At 48.7% G+C, this 18,632-nt stretch overlaps 1 protein-coding gene across 1 annotated transcript; it reads right to left on the bottom strand.

The window, feature by feature from the left end:
- Positions 1 to 4,250: 4,250 nt before the first annotated feature.
- Positions 4,251 to 17,143, bottom strand: LOC309836323 (sialic acid-binding Ig-like lectin 5). Its single transcript, XM_082676278.1, has 9 exons — positions 17,068 to 17,143; positions 16,610 to 16,990; positions 16,108 to 16,386; positions 15,808 to 15,855; positions 14,847 to 15,101; positions 14,480 to 14,764; positions 14,156 to 14,255; positions 13,231 to 13,312; positions 4,251 to 4,655 (listed from the first exon to the last, which is right to left on the bottom strand). The coding sequence occupies exons 1-9, from the start codon at positions 17,102 to 17,104 to the stop codon at positions 4,464 to 4,466; spliced, it is 1,659 nt and encodes a 552-aa protein (XP_082532404.1). The 5' UTR covers positions 17,105 to 17,143; the 3' UTR covers positions 4,251 to 4,463.
- Between the last annotated feature and the right edge of the window lie 1,489 nt (positions 17,144 to 18,632).

Here is an 18,632-nt window from a genome sequence, read left to right as displayed (position 1 = left end):
TCAGGTGTCTGGGTCAACACTGGGGCGGGACAGAGAGAACAGGAGCTCAGAAAAGTATGACACTGGGATGAACCTCACGCCATCTCCCAGTGTCCTGCTTGCCCCCATCCTGGCATCTCTGTTGCTCACAGAGCAGTCATAGGAGGAGGTTCTCAAAGAGATGGAAAAGGCCCACGGTCCTTGATCGTCCCTTGCAGCTTTTGACCTGGTCTGTTTGTGGGCATAGGAGGATCGTGGTCTATGTTGGCCCCTTCCATAAATCAGAAGATGTAGACTCTTTTAGAGTAAACCTAGAAATTTCAGGATGAGAGAAGGTCAGAGCATGAAGAAGCACTTTGTCCTACACAGTGTCCCCAATCCTTATACCTGCAGCTCCTACCCTTTGTGCTTCTCCAAGTTGTACCCCAAAGTGGAGACCAAGGACCCTGCATAGAGTCACGTGTTGCAGACCACTTACCCTGCACACTCACAGCCAGGGAAGTGGCAGCAGCTTGGACTTGGATGGGGCAAGTCTGGGATGACTGACACCACCAGATCAGTTCCTTCTATCTGGAGATCAAGGGCAGCTTCAGAAGCAGCAGTCATCCAGAGACTCTTTCTGGACTGGACTGCCCCCACTCCTCCCTCTTTCAGGAGCTCCCCTTCTCCCCAGTGATGACCAGGGAAGTAAAGGCTGAGCTCTTCTTATCCCAGGTCTGATGATAACCTGTCAAGGTGGTTCCTTCCATCCAACTCTCCACTCATGTTGCCTCCCCCAAGTGTCCATCTCCATCCCCTTCAGAAAATGGATGGACTGTGGTCTCTCGCTGCTCTCCTCAAATTCTCTCAGAGCAGGGGAGTGTGGGGGGCACAGGACCTACCTGAAACAGAATCTTCTCAGTCCTGGCTCTTAGCCCAGGCCTGATCACACAAGAAGCTTCAACAAGGGATGGCTGACCTCAAACTCACCTGCAAGGGGCTCCTTCTGGTCAGAGGCTGAAACAGAGCTGGGGTGCTGGGTCCAGACCCAGAACTGGGCGTGATGTGCAGGTTTCTGGTGTCAATTTCAGTTTAGAAAGCCACTGGATTTGCATGTGGCTCTCAGTCCATTCCCAGGTTTCCCATGAGCCCCGCACTCACACCTGCAGAATGAGTTCTAACTTCTGTACAAGCCCTCCAGCCTCAGAAAGTCTGCCCTCCTTATGGTATCTATCGAAGCTTCCTGTCCTTACCACACTATTACTTTTTCCAGACCTCGCCTGGCTTCCTCTGCACTTCATGATAACTCTCTCCATGCTGTGTTCCACTGAGGCCACAAGATCCTCTCCCCAATCTGAAAATTTACCGTTCATGGAGAATAAGGAAAACTTAGAATTTATTTCTGTGACCCATCAGCTAAACCAGACTTCTGATTCCTTTATTTGAGCTGAATCAGGACGTGGCAGAGCACCAGGCTTAGAAAATGGTCATAAACCACGTTCTCCGTCATCCAGAGTTCCATGACAGTATGAGAAAGGGATTAAAAACAAGAACAAACTAGCAACCTACTGGAAAGTGAGGGGAGAAAGGGGAGGAATCTGACACAGGGAAGATTTTCTGCAGGGGGTAGAGTCAGCCCCGAGGGGCAAAGAACTGTGAGAAATGCATTGTGTCTCTGAAGCTAAGTCCCCTCTTCCCTAGGATGAGGAGGTTTTCAGGGGAGACTGAGGAGTTGGCTGTCCCCTGATGAGCACCTCTGTCCTGAGGGACAGAATGTCACGACTCCCATTCCTCCAGCCCTCTTTCCTCTGCAATTGAGACAGGTCAGGGATCTGCCCCCAGGGGGCACTCCAACCACCCTGCCAGACCCCGGGGAGGTCCTAGCTGAACGGTTGACGCTGTCCATGGTTCTGGATCATAGCTGGGCACCGAGTTCAGGAAAACCCCAACTCCGTCAAGGACCCCAGTCCACAGACACAACAAGGTCCTGAGCCTCAGGCCAGCAGGGCACCTAAGTCGGAGGGGCTTCGGAAGGCTTTCTTTTTTAATTAATGTTGTCATAGTATCTAATTTTGTCTGCTTTTACATTTGACCTTCTCTATCCTTATAATTTAGACGCATATATTGTAAAGAGCATACACTTGGAATAAGAATCCAGGCTGACGCTCTGTTTTTAACGGAAGCATTTATCCAGTATCGTCAATGTAGGTACCCCACGTTACATTTTATCTTCTATATGTGCCACCAATTTCACATTATTTTATCTCTCCATTCTTGTCTTCTTTTGATTTACTACGTTCTTATAGGATACTTTTAAAGACTTCTAGTTTGTAAGTCATACATTCTGATTCTATTCTTGTCGTCATTACCATAAAATTCCTGCATGCATAATTAACCTACTAAAGTAAATGAAAACCTCTATCTCCTCCTGGATAATCTGCAGATATTAGGAAATGTAAACTCCACTTGCCTCCCCCCTCCCCCAGCTTTGGACTTAGCTGTTGTTATTGTCAGGAAATCTTTTTAAGTTTTTGGTCGCACCCCACAGCATGTGGGGTCTTAGTTCCCTGACCAGGGATTGAACCCATGCCCCCTGCATTGGCAGGCAGAGTCTTAACCACTGGACCTCTGGGGAAATCCCTACTGTCAGGAATTTTTAAACTATCTTCTATTGTTATTCTACCGGTAGAGAACCTCTCGTGTATTTGTTCTAAATTGTACTGCTTCCTCATTTTTGAATCATCTTTACAGAGTATAGGTTATAAAATTATATTTCAAGACAGTATTTGCTTTCTTCTGCTCTCCATGGTGCTACTTGATAAGTAAGTCAAACTGCTCTTCTTTGGAAGGTAATTGGTCTTTTTTATATATAAATTTATTTATTTAATTTATTTGGCTGCGTTGGGTCTTCGTTGCTGCACGCGGGCTTTCTCTAGATGCGACGAGCGGGGGCTACTCTTTGTTGTGGTGAGCGGGCTTCTCATTGTGGTGGCTTCTCTTGTTGCGGAGCACAGGCTCTAGGCGCACAGGCTTCAGTAGTTGTGGCACGCGGGCTCAGTAGTTGTGGCTCTTGGGCTCTAGAGCACAGGCTAAGTAGTTGTGGTGCACAGGCTTAGTTGCTCCGCAGCATGTGGGATCTTCCAAGACCAGGGATCGAACCTGTGTCCCCTGCATTGGTGGGTGGATTCTTAACCACTGTGCTACCAGGGAAGTCCCCGTGAAGGACTTTAAATGCTGGGACAGATGCTTGCAATGTACTAAGACCAGGAAGCCACAAACAGGTTTGTGCAGGAGAGTAAGGGTCAGCCCTCTGGCTGTTGGGAAGATCCCTTTAGGGTCCATAAATGAGATAGGGAAGGGACTGGAGGTCAGGAGATGGAAATGTGCTGCAAGGATTGACAGATAAAAGTGAGGCAAGGGGCTTCTCTCGTGGCGCAGTGGTTGGGAGTCCGCCTGCCGAGGCAGGGGACACGGGTTCGTGTCCCGGTCCGGGAAGATCCCACATGCCGCGGAGCGGCTAGGCCCGTGAGCCATGGCTGCTGAGCCTGCGCGTCCGGAGCCTGTGCTCCTCAACGGAGAGGCCACAATGGTGAGAGGCCCGCGTACCGCAAAAAAAAAAAAAAAAAAGTGAGGCAAGGAGATAAAGATTATGAACCGAATGTCAGGCTGAGGGGCTGATCTTTCCCTGGGGAGGCTTTGAAGAGTTCTGGGAAGGAGAATGACATCAACAAGTTGCCACCCTGTCCTCTGTGCCTGGTGTACAAAATGAATAAAATGAAGCCTCAGTTTGATAGAGTCAGGAGACCAGAGGCAGACCTCTCACTGCCCGCGATGAGTCGAGCCCAACAGGAAGAAGAAAGACTGCTCTCCTTGCCTGGCAAGGACTCTGCCAATGAAAAGCCAGGGACTCTGTTTACTCTAGCCCCCGACTTCCTTCGCCCCTCTATAAAAGCGGTCTCCTTCCCTTGCTGTGTCAGAACTTGCCCGTGGCTCATAACGGCTGCAGACCCCAAGTTGCCACGCTCAGCTAACGCCGGATAAACCCATGTTTGCTGGAGAAATGTCTGAGGTCAACACTAGTCACCCCCAGCCTCAGGAGAACTTGCCAGGAGGACCTTTCTCTTCAAGGAAGAGAAACCAGCAGACACTCAGCGCACGCCACATGACGGGACCTCTGTTGGTTGATTTTGATGTGTTCTTTCTTTAATTCTCACACAGCTTTGAGGTGAGACACATGATCTCTGATTTACAGACGGAAAACTGAGACACAGAGATAAAGTGAATTGCTTGCTAACGATGCCTCAGGAAGTGCTGGAACCAGCATTTGATTGAGCCCAAGTCTCTAATCCTATCACCTGTCTTCCTTCTGCTCTACCTGGGGACACTCATACAGTAGTTAATGCTAATACTGCCACAAAGGCTTCATCAACTAGTCCCTGACTTCTCCTTTTCCCCACAGAGGCTGTGATTCCTCCAGCCAGGACCAAGCTCTGGGCGAGTCCTCATTAGCTTGTCTTGATCTCTGAGTACTCGGTGGTGCTGGTGGCCTCCTGGTCCAAAGGCTCGCGAGACTTCATCCCGCGAAAGCTGAGGGAGGCGTAATGGAGCTCCTGTTGCTCCCCTGAAGGCGGGGCATCCTCTGCAGGGGACGACGTCTGGTCTGGGGGGCCGTCTGGCCAGGGCTTTTGCCTGGAACCCTGAGTAAAGGGGAGAAAAGGGAGTCAGAGAAGGAGTAAGGCAGGCACTTTCCCCTCCAAGGGAAAGTCGGCCTGAAGGGACATTTATTCATTCATCTTCTCATTCCACACGTGTTTCCTATGAACTCAAATATTCACTCATTCATTTACAGTTTTGTAATACTAAGACTGATTAGGCCACATCAAGGGCTTACGAATCATATTTAACCTTCACAGAAAGCCGCAGTATGAATGATACTCTCATTATCCCCATTTTACAGGTAGGAAAACTGAGGTGGGGAGAGGTAAAGTAACTTGCCCAAGGTCACTCATATAGTAAATGGCAGAGCCAGGACTCAAACCCAGGTCTGCTGTGTTACTGACAGTGTCTCCCGTGCCAAGTCCTGGGCGAGGGGCCAGGTGGACTGTGTGAGAAAACAGACATGGACCCTGACCTCAGGCAGCTTAGTCTGCTAGGAGCACTGGATTAGAGACAAGGAAACAAAGCAAATTTCTAACTTCGTGGTGTACTGTGAGATAGCTTATGCAGAAACCAGAAAAGAGATGGCAATTCTGGTTTCCCTGGTGGTGCAGTGGTTAAGAATCCACCTGCCAATACAAGGGACATGGGTTCGAGCCCTGGTTCAGGAAGATCTCACATGCCATGGAGCAACTAAGCCCGTGTGCCACAACTACTGAGTCTGTGCTCTAGAGCCTGCGAAACACAACTACTGAGCCCGGGTGCCGTAACTACTGAGCCCGCGTGCCACAACTACTGAAGCCTGCATGCCTAGAGCCTGTGCTCTGCAACAAGAGAAGCCACTGCAATGAGAAGCCCACACACTGCAATGAAGAGTAGCCCCTGCTCTCCACAACTAGAGAAAGCCTGCACGCAGCAACGAAGACCCAACACAGCCATAAATAAATAATTTTTAAAAAGAGATGGCAATTCTGGATCCTGGGCCTGGGCTCCATAAAACAAAAATGAAAATAAAGCAGGACCCCCAAGTCTCCCAGCAAAGATGGTACCCAGACACTGGTAAGCCATTCCCTTTTCTCTCTCAAGTCTACCCACACCCCTACATCATCATGCTATAGAAGAGAGTGTTGAAAGCAACATTAGCCTTCAAAAGTAGCTCAGAAAGAAAAAAAAAGAGTTCCAGGTTAGGAACAAATGGTTTTATGACCTCAGCAAAAAAAATAGAATATCCAGACAGAGCTGCCCGTATTAGACATGAGCAAGGTAAAATGAAATGACAAAGCAGCTAGGTGTATTGACGCTACTGCAGCCAAAGAGGGAGAAATAAGGATGTGCGTCCATTAATAATAGCCTTACCATGTATTAAGAAGGGATTAAATTGGTCATCATAAGGCAACATGCAGCTCAGATGAATAAACAGGAGAAAGTGATATGTGCATTCTTTCATTCAATACCTCTTTGCCGAGTGCTGGCTATGAGTTAGGTGCCATTCTTGCAAATGAGGACATAAGAGGAACTGAAACAGCCCAAAATACCTGCCTTCATGCAGTTCCTTATTAGAGGGGGGAATAGTAACATTAGGTAACGGTTGTAAGCAATTTCCCCATGACCTAGGCACATTTCTAAGCATTTCTTGTAACAACCCAATGAAACAGTTACCGCCATATCCACAGTCTTATTTCCAGAAGAGAAAATAAAGAAACAGAGAGGTTAACTAACTTGTCCAAGGTCACACAGCTTGGAAGTGGTTGGATCGAGGACTTGAACACAGGAAGTTGAACTCCAGAGACTATGAAGCTCATCGCTTTACTATTCTGCCCACAGTATGAAAGTTACAGAAAGGTTGAGAGTAAAATAATGGGGAAAACAAAGCTCTCTGTCACAGTTCTGTCAAGATAGTGAATTCACACATGCCACTGGCTCTATTCACCAAGATCCAGCAAAGAAGTACAGATAGAACTACAGGATGACAAAATTTTATAAATCAATTAGTCGATTGCTTGATAATCAGTTGATCACACTGAAGTCCCTAGGGGGAAGTAAAGGCTAATGTGAACAAATGGGGTCGGGGAGGCGATGTGCTGCAGCCCAGGGCTGGGGAATCTGCCTTGTTGATAAGAGGATGTTTCCCCTCAAATGTGCTTGAATTCTGCTCCTTTCTCTCTGCTACTCTTGCCTTGGGACAATCATTGCCTGCAGAATTTAGACAGCGTTGGACAGGACGGTGATATGCAGGTGGCCAGAGGTAAGTGCTGCATCAGCACCGTAGCTTCCCTGGAGTGAAGAGAAGGAGAGCAGAGATGGAGCCTCACTGGCCTCTGGGATTCTTGTCATCATTTTCTCCTTTCCAAACTCCAGAGTCCAGTGGATCAAAATCCACGAAGAGTCCCTGCCCAAAGCTCCTTCTCTCTGAGGGTCAGAAGGCAAAGGGGCGACTTAAGCTGCTTTCTTGGGGGGACAGGAAGTGGGAATGATGGGCAGTGGTTTTGGTGCCTGGGGGAGCTCCACCCTGGGGCTGGTCCCCGTTGCTCCTTTGAGCCGACACAGACTATCATCTGCCTTTCACCTTCACCCAATCAATACTCCAGACTGAGTAACTAACATCGCCAGGGGAATATGCCCTCCCAGCTCACAGAACTGGACACCCGTGGAGTGTAAATGTCCCGGAAGGAAAACAAGCCAACGGAACCTGGGAACTTCCTGTACCTCCAAAGCACAAGTATTAGAACACTTTGATCCAGGGTTTAAACTAAGCACGCTAAATGCACTAAGAGAAGTGAGTGATGATATTACCATTGTGAAAGTGAGAATAAGAAATTAGGTACATCAGTCAATAACTCTGCAATATCTTTGTATGGTGACATATTGTAACTAGACATCATGGTGATCATTTTGAAACATACAGAAATAGCGAATCACTGTGTTGTGTAACAGGAACCAACATAGTGTTGTAGGTCAATTATACTTCAATAATGAGCAAACAAGAAAACTCATAGAAAAAGAGATCCGATTTGTGGTGATCAGAGGCGGGAGACTGGGGGAGGGGGAATTAGATGACGGTGGTCAAAAGGTACAAACTTCCAGTTATAAGATACATAAGTACTAGAAATGTACAACAGGATAATTATAATTGACACTGCTCTATGTTACATACGAAAGTTATTAAGTGAGTAAATCCTGAGTTCTCATCACAAGGAAAAAATTTTCTATCTATATGAGATGATGGATGTTTGCTAAACGTACTGTGCTAATCATTTCATGATATATGTAAGTCAAATCATTATTCTGTACACCTTAAACTTATACAGTGCTGTATGTCAAATATATCTCAAAACTGCGAGGAAAAAATGGAAATTATATACATCAGAAATTATGTACATAAAATGTAAAACAAGAAGTCACGTAATCACGTAAATTATGTGAAAAGGAAATGTGTATGCAGTTCTGTAAAAAGTGGAAATATTATGTCTGAAAAGTAGAACAGGAAGAACCCAATGGCGGAATGAAGAATAGAATGAATACAGTTGAAGACACGTCAGTGAGCTGGAAGGGCCTTTGACGTCTCCCCTGGAAGGAAGTAGGGAAGGATGAAGCACACAACATATGAAAAGAATAGTTGGGACTTCCCTGGTGGTCCAGTAGGTAAGACTCTGCACTCCCAATTCAGGGGGCCAGGGTTCAATCCCTCTTCGGGGAACTAGATCCCGCATGCATGCTGCAACTAGAGCCTGGCACAGCCAAAATAAATAAATATTTTTTAAAAAAAGAAAAGAAAAGTTACAATAGATAGAGGACAGAAATAGAAGATCTCAACTCAGATTATAATAGTCCCCAAATGATATGCTTTTTTTTTTTTTTTTTTTTTGGCCACGCCACACGGCATGTGGGATCTTAGTTCCCCAACCAGGGATCCAACCCTCCGCCCCTGCATTGGAAGCATGGAGTCTTAACCACTGGACCGCCAGGGAAATCCCAACAGTCCCCAAATGAGATAAAAAGGAAATTAAAAGAAGAAGAAATATTTGGACAAAAATAGTGGAGATAAAATTGCCAGAATTAAAGAAAAAATGAACCACTTCAGCTCAAAGGACCCCACAGACACAAGGAAAAAAAAAAAGGAAAAGCCCACATCCAAATAGAGTATTCTTAAAAATATCAAAACCAAGGAGAAACGTATAAACCTTTCCAGGGAGAATGAGTGGATTACCTACCAATGTGCGAGCCCTAAGATTTCTAACAGCGATACTGGGTACAAGAAACAATGAATAAAGTGTTCAAAGCATTGAAGCGAAATCACCTTGATCCTGGAATCAATATCCTGCCAAATGACATTCAACTGTAGGGGCATAAAAATATTTTCAGACACAAGTCTTAATACAGGAAAACCCAAATGAGAACATGTTGGGAGGAAGAATTCAAATAAAAAGAATTCAAATAAAAATAACAAAACTAAGAAGCCACACGCAAGAAATATAGGATACAAAGGTGCTCAAACACCTCAGTAAAATGTGTACCTGTATATATTTTTTTAAGAAGACCAGAGAACGGAAAAATGTTAAGTGTGTTCATAATTACCCAGAATGAAAACTGGAGATCTAGAAAAAGAACCAACATTACAGTAGAAGGTGGACAGAGTGGAAACCAATAGATATGAAAGCACTCGAGTTCTTTCTGTTAGGTGTAAGACAGAGATATTAAATGTTTAAATAAGAAAGGAGAAAATGAAATATTGAAAAAAAATGGAACCAAACAGAAGGGAAAGGTAAAATGGTACAAAGAAATCCACATGTATCAATAACCACAATAAATCCAAAAAGAGTGAACTCAACAGGGGATGTGAAATTGGAGTTTTTAAAACCTGGTTATATACTATTTAAAAGAATCACTGCCAAAGCATAAGTAAAATGTTGGAAGGGGGTGGGGAGAGGAAAGGATGGAGAAATATTATCCTTTCTAACTGACCAATGACAAATTGGTGTATCTGTTTTAAGATCTAACCAAATAGACTTTAAAACAAAAAGTATCAGTAGGCACAAAGACAATCACTACATGTGATTAAATGTGATAAAATGTTCAATTCACTAAGATACAATACTTCTAAAATATACAGTTTTAATTTAAAAATACATCAATTATAAGAAATACATTTGATAGAACTCCAGGGAAAAATTGACAAGTAAACTATCATAATATAAGATTTCAAATATTGACAGGTCAGGAAGACCTATTAGGAAAGATATGGATTTGGATTTGAACAATACAGTTAACACACTGGCCTACTGATCTTACCTGGAATTTATGAAATAGGAAATATTTTTTTTCTGAAGCATATAGGAAATATTTACAAACATTCATCACATACCAGGCCACAGATCAAGTCTCAACAAATTTAAAAAATAGGTATCATAAAAACCATGCACTCTGAGAAAAAACTCAATGTATTTAGAATTTAAGGATGGAAAGACGTTTTAAGATCCCCATACATTTGGAATTTTTTTTAAATCCCCAATAATTTAAGATTCCAAAAAGAAATCACAATAGGGTTTTAGCAATATTTAGAACTGAATGATATTAAAATAACACATTTCAAAATGTGTGGAATGAAATTAAAGTCATATTCTGAGAGAAATTTATCCAAAAATACTTTTATAATGAAAGAAATGTGCTATATATTAATAAGCTAAGTATCCAGCTTAAAAACATAGTGAAAGAGGGCTTCCCTGGTGGTGCAGTGGTTGAGAGTCCGCCTGCCGATGCAGGGGACACGGGTTCGTGCCCCGGTCCGGGAAGATCCCACATGCCGTGGAACGGCTAGGCCCATGAGCCATGGCCGCTGAGCCTGCGCTCCGCAACGGGAGAGGCCACAACGGTGAGAGGCCCACGTACCGCAAAAAAAAAAAAAAAAGTAAAAGGAGCAGCTCTGTGTGGACAAATGGTGGGGAAATGAAAAGAAATTGACTACTGTTCAAACAACCTGCCCACGATCTGAAGTGTCACACGGACTTCCATTACCACACGAGGCAGTCTTGGTGCGCTCACTTCCCCATCATTTATTCAGGGGAGTGAGTCATTTGTTGAAATCTGAAACCTCTCAGAAGAAAAATACACCTGCAGGGGTTGCAGGAGGCTAGGCGTTTCTTCTTCAGTACCTGAAGCCCGAAAGGACCAGCTGATTCTTGAAGGAAACGACATTACATGTGCATCAAATTCAGCTGCTTTGATTCAGCAAGCCACGACCGTTAAAAACAAGAATATTACAAATTTTTCAGATGGTATCTTTATCTCTGAAAAGGAATGGTTCAGCAGGCTTATGGATAAGATCTAAGAATTTTCCAGCTACCAATGCAACACGATTCTAAATGGCACCCAAGACCAATTTGTGATTTTTTTAAATTAATTAATTAATTTATTTTTGGCTATGTTGGGTCTTCGTTTCTGTGTGAGGGCTTTCTCTAGTTGCGGCGAGCGGGGGCCACTCTTCATCATGGTGCGCAGGCCTCTCACTATTGCAGCCTCTCTTGTTGCGGAGCACAGGCTCCAGACGCGCAGGCTCAGTAGTTGTGGCTCACAGGCCTAGTTCCTCCGCGGCATGTGGGATCTTCCCAGACCAGGGCTCGAACCCGTGTCCCCTGCATCGGCAGGCAGATTCTCAACCACTGCGCCACCAGGGAAGCCCCTGTGATTTTTTTTAATTACAAAAACAACCTCATATGTTTTGAAAAAACTTTTTTTTTTCATTCTGCATACCAGCAATGAGCAATCAGAAAATGCACTTTAAAAAAGATAGCATCGGCCTCTTGCCTTCCAAGATGGCCCACACTCTATGGAGTGTGTATCTCCCTGAATAAACCTTCTTTCACTTTGTCTTGCTCTTGAATCCTTGCCTGCGCAAAGCCAAGAACCCACACTGGGCGGCCATCCCAGGGACGCAGACATGACTTGGGATGTGACCATCCTCTCGCACCCCACTCTCTTTCCTGCAACATCTTTCCTGGCACCCAATGCGGGGCCTCCAAGGCCATAATCTCGATCCGCCTACTGGGCTATGGCTCCCCTCTGAAGGGTGGCTGGGACTTACCCTGAGCCACGTAGATTCAAGTAGTCCGTTAAGGGGCAGCTGACGTCGCCTGCAGGGTCTGCCAGGGACCAGTTCTCTGGCCGTGAAGAAGCGCACTGAGGCCAAGGCTTTTCCCCCTCAGTCTTTCTCATTCTCCTATTGCTCTATCTCTTCGGACTTGAAAAGATGCACGCAGACAACCACCAAACATCCAAATTAAGACTGCGCAGCAAGTAATTGACAACCTGGTTGGGTCTAAAGAACTCCTGCCAGGGGTTTTATCTGGTGGCGCAGTGGTTGAGAACCCGCCTGCCGATGCAGGGGACACGGGTTCGAGCCCTGGTCCGGGAGGATCCCACATGCCGCGGAGCAACTAAGCCCGCGTGCCACAACTACTGAAGCCCGCGCACCTAGAGCCCATGCTCCGCAACAAGAGAAGCCACTGCAATGAGAAGCCCGCGCAGCGCAACGAAGAGTAGCCCCCGCTCGCCACAACTAGAGAAAGCCCGCGTGCATCAACGAAGACCCAACGCAGCCAAAAATAATAAATAAATTAAATAAATAAATTAAAAAAAAAGAGATTCAGAGCAGTGGTTACTGAGGATGGATCAGGGAGCAACATGGGTAGATAAAAGTCATCATCAATGTTTGAAGTCTTAGGTTGGACGGGAGGTTTACATTTGCTTATCATATTATGAAAAACAAAGCGAACACTGCATGTTCCAGTGATAATAGCTCGGTCACGAGCAAAGCATTTTGGATAACTCCACTTAGGGCAACGCGAACCCAATTTTAAAAAAGAGAAGGGGGGTCATGCTGGACAGGGACAGTGAGAGAAAATTACAACCCCTGCCCTCTCAAGGACTTTACAAATACGATGAGAGGGTGGAGACAGGTAAATATAGTGATGTTGTGTGATGTGACCCTCAGTACAGGGGTGGACACAGAGCTCTGGGGATATAGAGAAGGGAGGGATGGGCATTGACAGGGAGGGAGAGGACAAAGGTTTCCCAGAGTAAGAGATGTTGATATTGGAGCTAGAAGGAGGAGGCGAGGTGGTCTGGTCGAAATGAGGAAGGAAGGGCATTTCAGGTAGAAGGAACTGTACATTCAAAGGCTCCGAGTCATCAGGTAATAGATTGCTATGGAGACAGTGAGAAGGCCAGTGTAGCTGGACCCTAGGGCAGGACCAGTGGCTGGAGCGGCCATCAGGGGAGACCTCAGGAAGGACTTCGTATATCAGACCAAGGATTAGGACTTGATTCTCTAAGCAATGGTAGCAAACAACAGCTTTGAAACTCCAGAAGGGCTGGAAAGTACTGGTTTGGGGGAGATGGTTCTGGAAGGCTGTATCTGGCAAAGAGGTGAGGTTGGCTCAGTGGTCAGCAGAGCGCCATTGCGTCTGGGGGATGGAGGGGAAGAACAGAAGGGGAGTCAATGCCCAGGTGTCTGCCCGGGGGACCAGGGAGGAGCAGGAAATACTGAGGAACTCAGTCTGGACCCACTGAGTGGACACGCCCAGGGCTCCCACTGCAGGAGAAGACGCCCACATCACTCACCCAGGCGATGGTACCCATGACGGGGTCTTCACCATCCACACCCTCTGGTCTCCCGGCTGCCTGCTTTCTGCGGGCTTTCACTCTAGGAGAAGAAACCAGTGGAAGAGAAGAGAAGAAACTGCAGAAGGCCGGCTCGGGCAAAGACAAGCAGGCTGCCCTCACTCCCTGGTAAGACAACTCAGGCATCCGGACCCTGGAACCGGACTCGGAGGCCTTCCTGACGGGCAAGTGAGTGCTTCATCCTCCTGGATGACCAGGACCTTGGCCAAGACTGAATTTCCATCCCTAAAGACCCCGCTTACACATGAAAACTTGTACGTGAATGTTATTATTATTGGCAAATGATAGCCAAAAAGTGGAAGCAACCCAAATGTCCATCAGTGGATGAGCAGATGGGTAGAAACGTGCTCCATTCATACCAGGGAACATTATTCGGAAATAAAAAGGAACAAAGTACCGACACATGCCACAACGTGCACGAACCTTGAAATCATCACGCTAAGCAAAAGGGGTCAGTCACAAGGGACCACATATTTTATGATTCCACAATGTCCGGAATAGACAACTCTAGACGGACTCAGATTCGTGGTTGTCTAGGGCAGGGGACGGATCAGATGGGATGACAAGGGGTGTGTGTTTCCTTTTGGTTTCATTTCAGGGGCTAATGAAAAAGTTCTATCAAAATCATGGTGATGGACGCACGACTCTGAATAGACTGAAAGCCAATAAATTGTACACCTTAAACGTATGGGAATTCTATCTCACGAAGGCTGTTACCTATTCCCCCCCAACCCCGCAAAAAAAAAAAAAAGACCCCCTCTGGATCTAGTCTACTCAGCGCTGCCTTTCTGGGGTTAAATGACCGTTCTCTGGACTGCCTACCACACACACCCCCCTGTGCACCTCCCCAAGAACACAGGCTTACATGCAAAAGAAGATAACACACAAGCACAGTGACAGCAGGGCCATGGCACCGGCACCTGCAAGGGCCCCACCAACCACTCCGGTCAGGGATGCCGGTTTCCCTGCAGAGGAGAGGGCTGTGAGATGAGCTCACTCCCAAGATTCAGTCTCTTGCCTTCCCACCTCCTTGCAGAACTTGCTGGAGAACCCCTTCAGGTCTGAGATGGGGCACCCTGTCCTAGCAACCACCTTCTGTCCAGGCCCCAGCCCCTCTCCCTCCAAGCATCATCTTCTAGGACCTTAACTCCTTTCCCCCTAAGCCTCTGCCCTCAACAGGTCCCCTAACCTGGCAGCAGCAGGACAGTGGCGCTCTGGGCCCCGTGGACGTTCTGGGCCTCGCAGCTGAGTCGGAGGCCAGAGCTGAGCCCCTCGCGGAGGCTCAGGGAGCTGTTGGCCCAGGGCCCAGCTGAGCTGAAGGTGACCTTGAAGGAGGCTTTGCTGAAATTCCCCTCCAGCAGCCCCTCCCCCAGCCGCCAGCGCAGGGAGGGGGCCGGCTGGGCTCGGGAGGAACAGTCGCAGTGCAGACCCTCCTCCTCCTGGGAGCAGGAGGGTCCCAGCAGCTGCGGGGGGTCTGTACAGAGGGAGGAGTGTCAGCGGTGCCCCTCCCCTCACCTGGGCCCAGGTGTCCTGCCCCCAGGGGTCCCCGCACTCACAGACCACCGAGAGGCTCAGAGACGTATTCTGAGAGCCCAGAGGGTTCTGAGCTCTGCAGGTGAATTCTCTTTCTGCAGCGCCTAAGCCTGGCAGCTCCAGGATCTTGGTGCTGGAGATGCGGGTCGCGTTCAGGGCTGGGGACGTCCGGAACCAGCTCAGCTGGGCAGGGGGGTTGCTGTCAGCCACACAGAGCAGCTGCAGAGCCTGGCTCTCCGAGATGAGAAGGGATGAGCTGTTTTGTAGAGCCTTGAGGGCTTTGGGGGAAAGTGCAGTGAGAGCTGGGGAAGGCTGAGGTCTCATCCCTCCCGCCTTCCTAGGATCTAGTTGGCCTCTCCCTCTCCTCCCCTGGCCCGCTAGCTTGCTTCGGTGTGGGTTCCAAGGCTGGACCCTCACACCCTAAGGAGGTTGACACAACGTGTCTGGGCCTTGTATCTTCAGGGGAAGCTCAGTGTCTCAATGGGACATGCCTGGGCTGTTTGGTGGAAAGAGCACAGAGAGCCTCAAGCCTTGGGAAACTGCTTCAGTGAAGGCACCAGGAAATGGGACGCAGGCGGTTCTGTGGAGGAAAACCACAGAGCACAACCATGGTGAAGTGAAACGGGCTTTGAACAGAGTGTGTGAGTGCGTATGTGTGTGGTGCGTGTGTGTGTGGCCTGTATGTGTGTGTCCATGCGTGTGTAGGTGCATGTGCGTCTGTGCATTTCTGTATGCATCTGTGTGGATGTGTAGAGATGTGGATGTGGATGTGTGTACGTGCATGTATATATGTGTGTGTGTGTATGTGTATATGTGTATTGAATCTGTGTGTGGACTAGCGCCTGGGAGGTGGGGGAGAGGGTGGTGATTTTTATCCTTGCTCTTCCCATATGTGACGGCATTCAAGCCCTAATCCCACCCTCTCTGCTTGGAGGTGGTCCCAGGAGCTGGACCCAGCCCTGGAGAAGAGAGGTCCTTTCCTACCTGTGACATTTCTGAAGCAGAGGTTGATACTGAGGTTCCACGGAGCATCTAGGATGGAAAGATATGGCCTTGCTTCAGAGCTGAGCAGTGGGATGGAAACTGACCCAGCACCCAAGGAAGGAAACCAGGAAGGGGGCATGGCTGTCCTCATGGCCTCTCCCCACCTCGGCTCCCAAGGCGCAGATCCATAAAAGAGTGAGCTGGCCCTCGTTCTATCCCTGCCCTCTACACACACACACACACACACACACACACACACAGCCGACTGCCCTCAGGGACCCAGCCCCCCTCCAAACTCACATGACACATTGAGTCGGATGGTTCTCTCCATGGTCACTTGATCTCCTTGGAGTTCCACTCGACAGGTGAGGTTGGTGCCGTGGTCCTGGGGCCTCGGGGTGAAGGTGAGCACCGAGGAGTGGAGGGTCTCTGGGTCCATGGCATCAAGGGCATCCCCCGCCCAGGAGAATGAGAAAACTCTTCCCCCATCACAGACTAGTGACAAGTGGCAAGTCAGGTTTGTGGGGCGGCCGGACTCCAGAGCCTCCAGAAAATGGATGTCAGGTTTCTCTGTTGGGGCTGACGAGAAGAGAGGGAGATGCCTGGGCCCCAGGGGGGTGGGGGCCCAGAATGTGACCCTGAGAGGGACCAGTGCTTCAGAGCCACGTCTCACCCCAGGTCCTGTGTCTCTTCTGAACCCCTAAACCCCAAGACCTGGAGCAGGGAGTGGTCCTGTGTCCTGTTCCTGTTCTAATACGGGAGTCTCCACGTCCCAGGGTCCTCTCCTGGGCCCCTGCCATACCTGTCACCTGCAAATTCAGCTTCTTATCTCTGTAGCTGTATTTCCTATCACCTCTCTCCACTTGGAAGACGTAGACTCCTGTGTCGCTCATCCTGGCATCTCTGATGTTCAGGGAGCAGTTCTTTTTCCTGCGGTCCCGGAGGAGGTGGAATCGGCCCTGGGTCTCTGGCTTCACTTGTCTACCTGGGTTGTTTGTGGCCACAGGATCACTGCGGGATACGTTGTCCCCTTCCCGGAACCAATAGACGAAGGGTTCTTCATAGGGGTACCACGAACTCCAAGGGTAGGAAAAAGAGCAGGGCACGTAGACATCCAGGCACGCCTGCACCGTCACTGATTCCTGCACTAGGAGCCGGTACCCCCAGTCCTCCTGCAGGGACCCTGGGGGACACAGAGGCTCCGCTGAAGCTCCAGCCCCTCCCCCACCCTTGCCGCCCCTCCTCCCTCGGCCCACTCACCCCCCCAAAGCAGGGGCAGCAGCAGCAGGGGCACCATGTCCGCGTCCGCCAGCGCAGAGCCCGGGTCCAAGTGCCTCAGTCAGGGAAGGAAGCGCCGCGAATGTGGGGAGCAACCGCGGAAGCCCCAACAGGAAGCCAGTGGGTGACAGCGACAGCCTTGGCCAATCAGAAGGGGAACTTGGACGCCACAGGCCACAGGAGGGGGCAGGTCTCTTCCATTTGCAGCTGCAGACTGCGAGCTACTGAAATGTGAGGCTTGTCTAGGCACCCAAGGCCCCACAGCTGTAGCCCTTCCCCCTGCACTGTTGTCTACACGGGGAAGAGAGCATCACCTGTCCAGCTCCCTGGGGATCAGGGCCTCTGGGAGGTCAAAGAGCAAATTCATTATCACATGTTGAAGGGAGCCCAGGCTGAGGGTCCAGGTGATGGAGGCCTGCCCCCAAGTCAGGAGAAAGGTAAGTTCTCAGCAACAAGCATGTCAGTTGGACATGACTCGGTCCACAGTGGTCACAGAGCTGTGGACACCACCAGTCACCCTGGAGCCTCCTGACCCCATGGAGTTAGGTCCCCGTTCCCATCACTGTCCTCGTCCCAGGCAGCCTCAGACTCTGGTCCTGGTGTTGATGCCCAAAGCAGACCGAGCACAGGGTGTTTCGAATGTGGGAGTTGAAGGCAAGGAGTGCCCGGGTTGGAACCCAGACACCTGCCTACCTACCAACTCACCTGCCACCTGTTCAACTTTACCAAAGTTACTTAGCCTCTCTGTGCCTCAGTTTGCTCATCGGAAAAACAGAGACACTAGCAGAAATGCTGTGTGAGGATTAGATGAGTTCATATGTGTCAAGCGCTTAGGACACAGCCTGGCACTGATACTCGCTCATTCAACTAAGGCTTTGAGGACACCTGCTGTGTGCCATGCCCCCATGCAGGGGCTATGTAGGGGCTGGAGATATAACACAGGATAAGCTCCTAGGGTGGAAAAGGTGAGTCAAAAATCTGAGTGGGGAGACTAACATTTAATAAGAAAATTAAGATACACAGTCTCAGGGCTTCCCTGGTGGCGCAGTGGTTGAGAGTCCACCTGCCAATGCAGGGAACGTGGGTTCGTGCCCCGGTCTGGGAAGATCCCACATGCCGTGGAGCGGCTGGGCCCGTGAGCCGTGGCCGCTGGGCCTGCACGTCCGGAGCCTGTGCTCCGCAGCGGGAGAGGCCACAACAGTGAGAGGCCCGCATACCGCAAAAAAAAAAAAAAAAAAAAAAAAAAAGATACACAGTCTCTTGGAGAATAATGTAGTCTGAGGAAACAATTAAAATCAGGAAAGCAGGAACTCGCCTGGTGGCGCAGTGGATAGGACTCCGTGCTCCCAACGCAGGGGGCCCAGGTTCAGTCCCACAGGGAACTAGATCCCACATGCATGCCACAACTAAGAGTTCGCATGCCACAACTAAGGAGCCTCCCTGCCACAACTAAGACCCTGTGCAACCAAATAAATAAATATTGAGAAAAACAGGAAAGCAGAAGAGGAATAGTTGAGAACTGCTGAAAGTTTTAAAAACGTGGCTGG

This window comes from Grampus griseus (assembly GCF_964374135.1).
Source record: "Grampus griseus genome assembly, chromosome: 19".
In the NCBI taxonomy this organism is placed as follows: domain Eukaryota; kingdom Metazoa; phylum Chordata; class Mammalia; order Artiodactyla; family Delphinidae; genus Grampus; species Grampus griseus.
Note: the sequence above shows the minus strand (reverse complement) of the source record. Positions and strands in the feature narration are given on the sequence as shown.

Coding starts and splice junctions, on each gene's coding strand:
- LOC309836323 (XM_082676278.1), bottom strand. CDS start 17,104: ATGGTGCCCCTGCTGCTGCTGCCCCTGCTTTGGGGGG. Junction 14,765..14,846: donor TCTGAGCCTCTCGGTGGTCT/GTGAGTGCGGGG, acceptor CCCTCTGTACAG/ACCCCCCGCAGCTGCTGGGA. Junction 4,656..13,230: donor TCATGGGTACCATCGCCTGG/GTGAGTGATGTG, acceptor CCCTTTACTCAG/GGTTCCAGGCAAAAGCCCTG.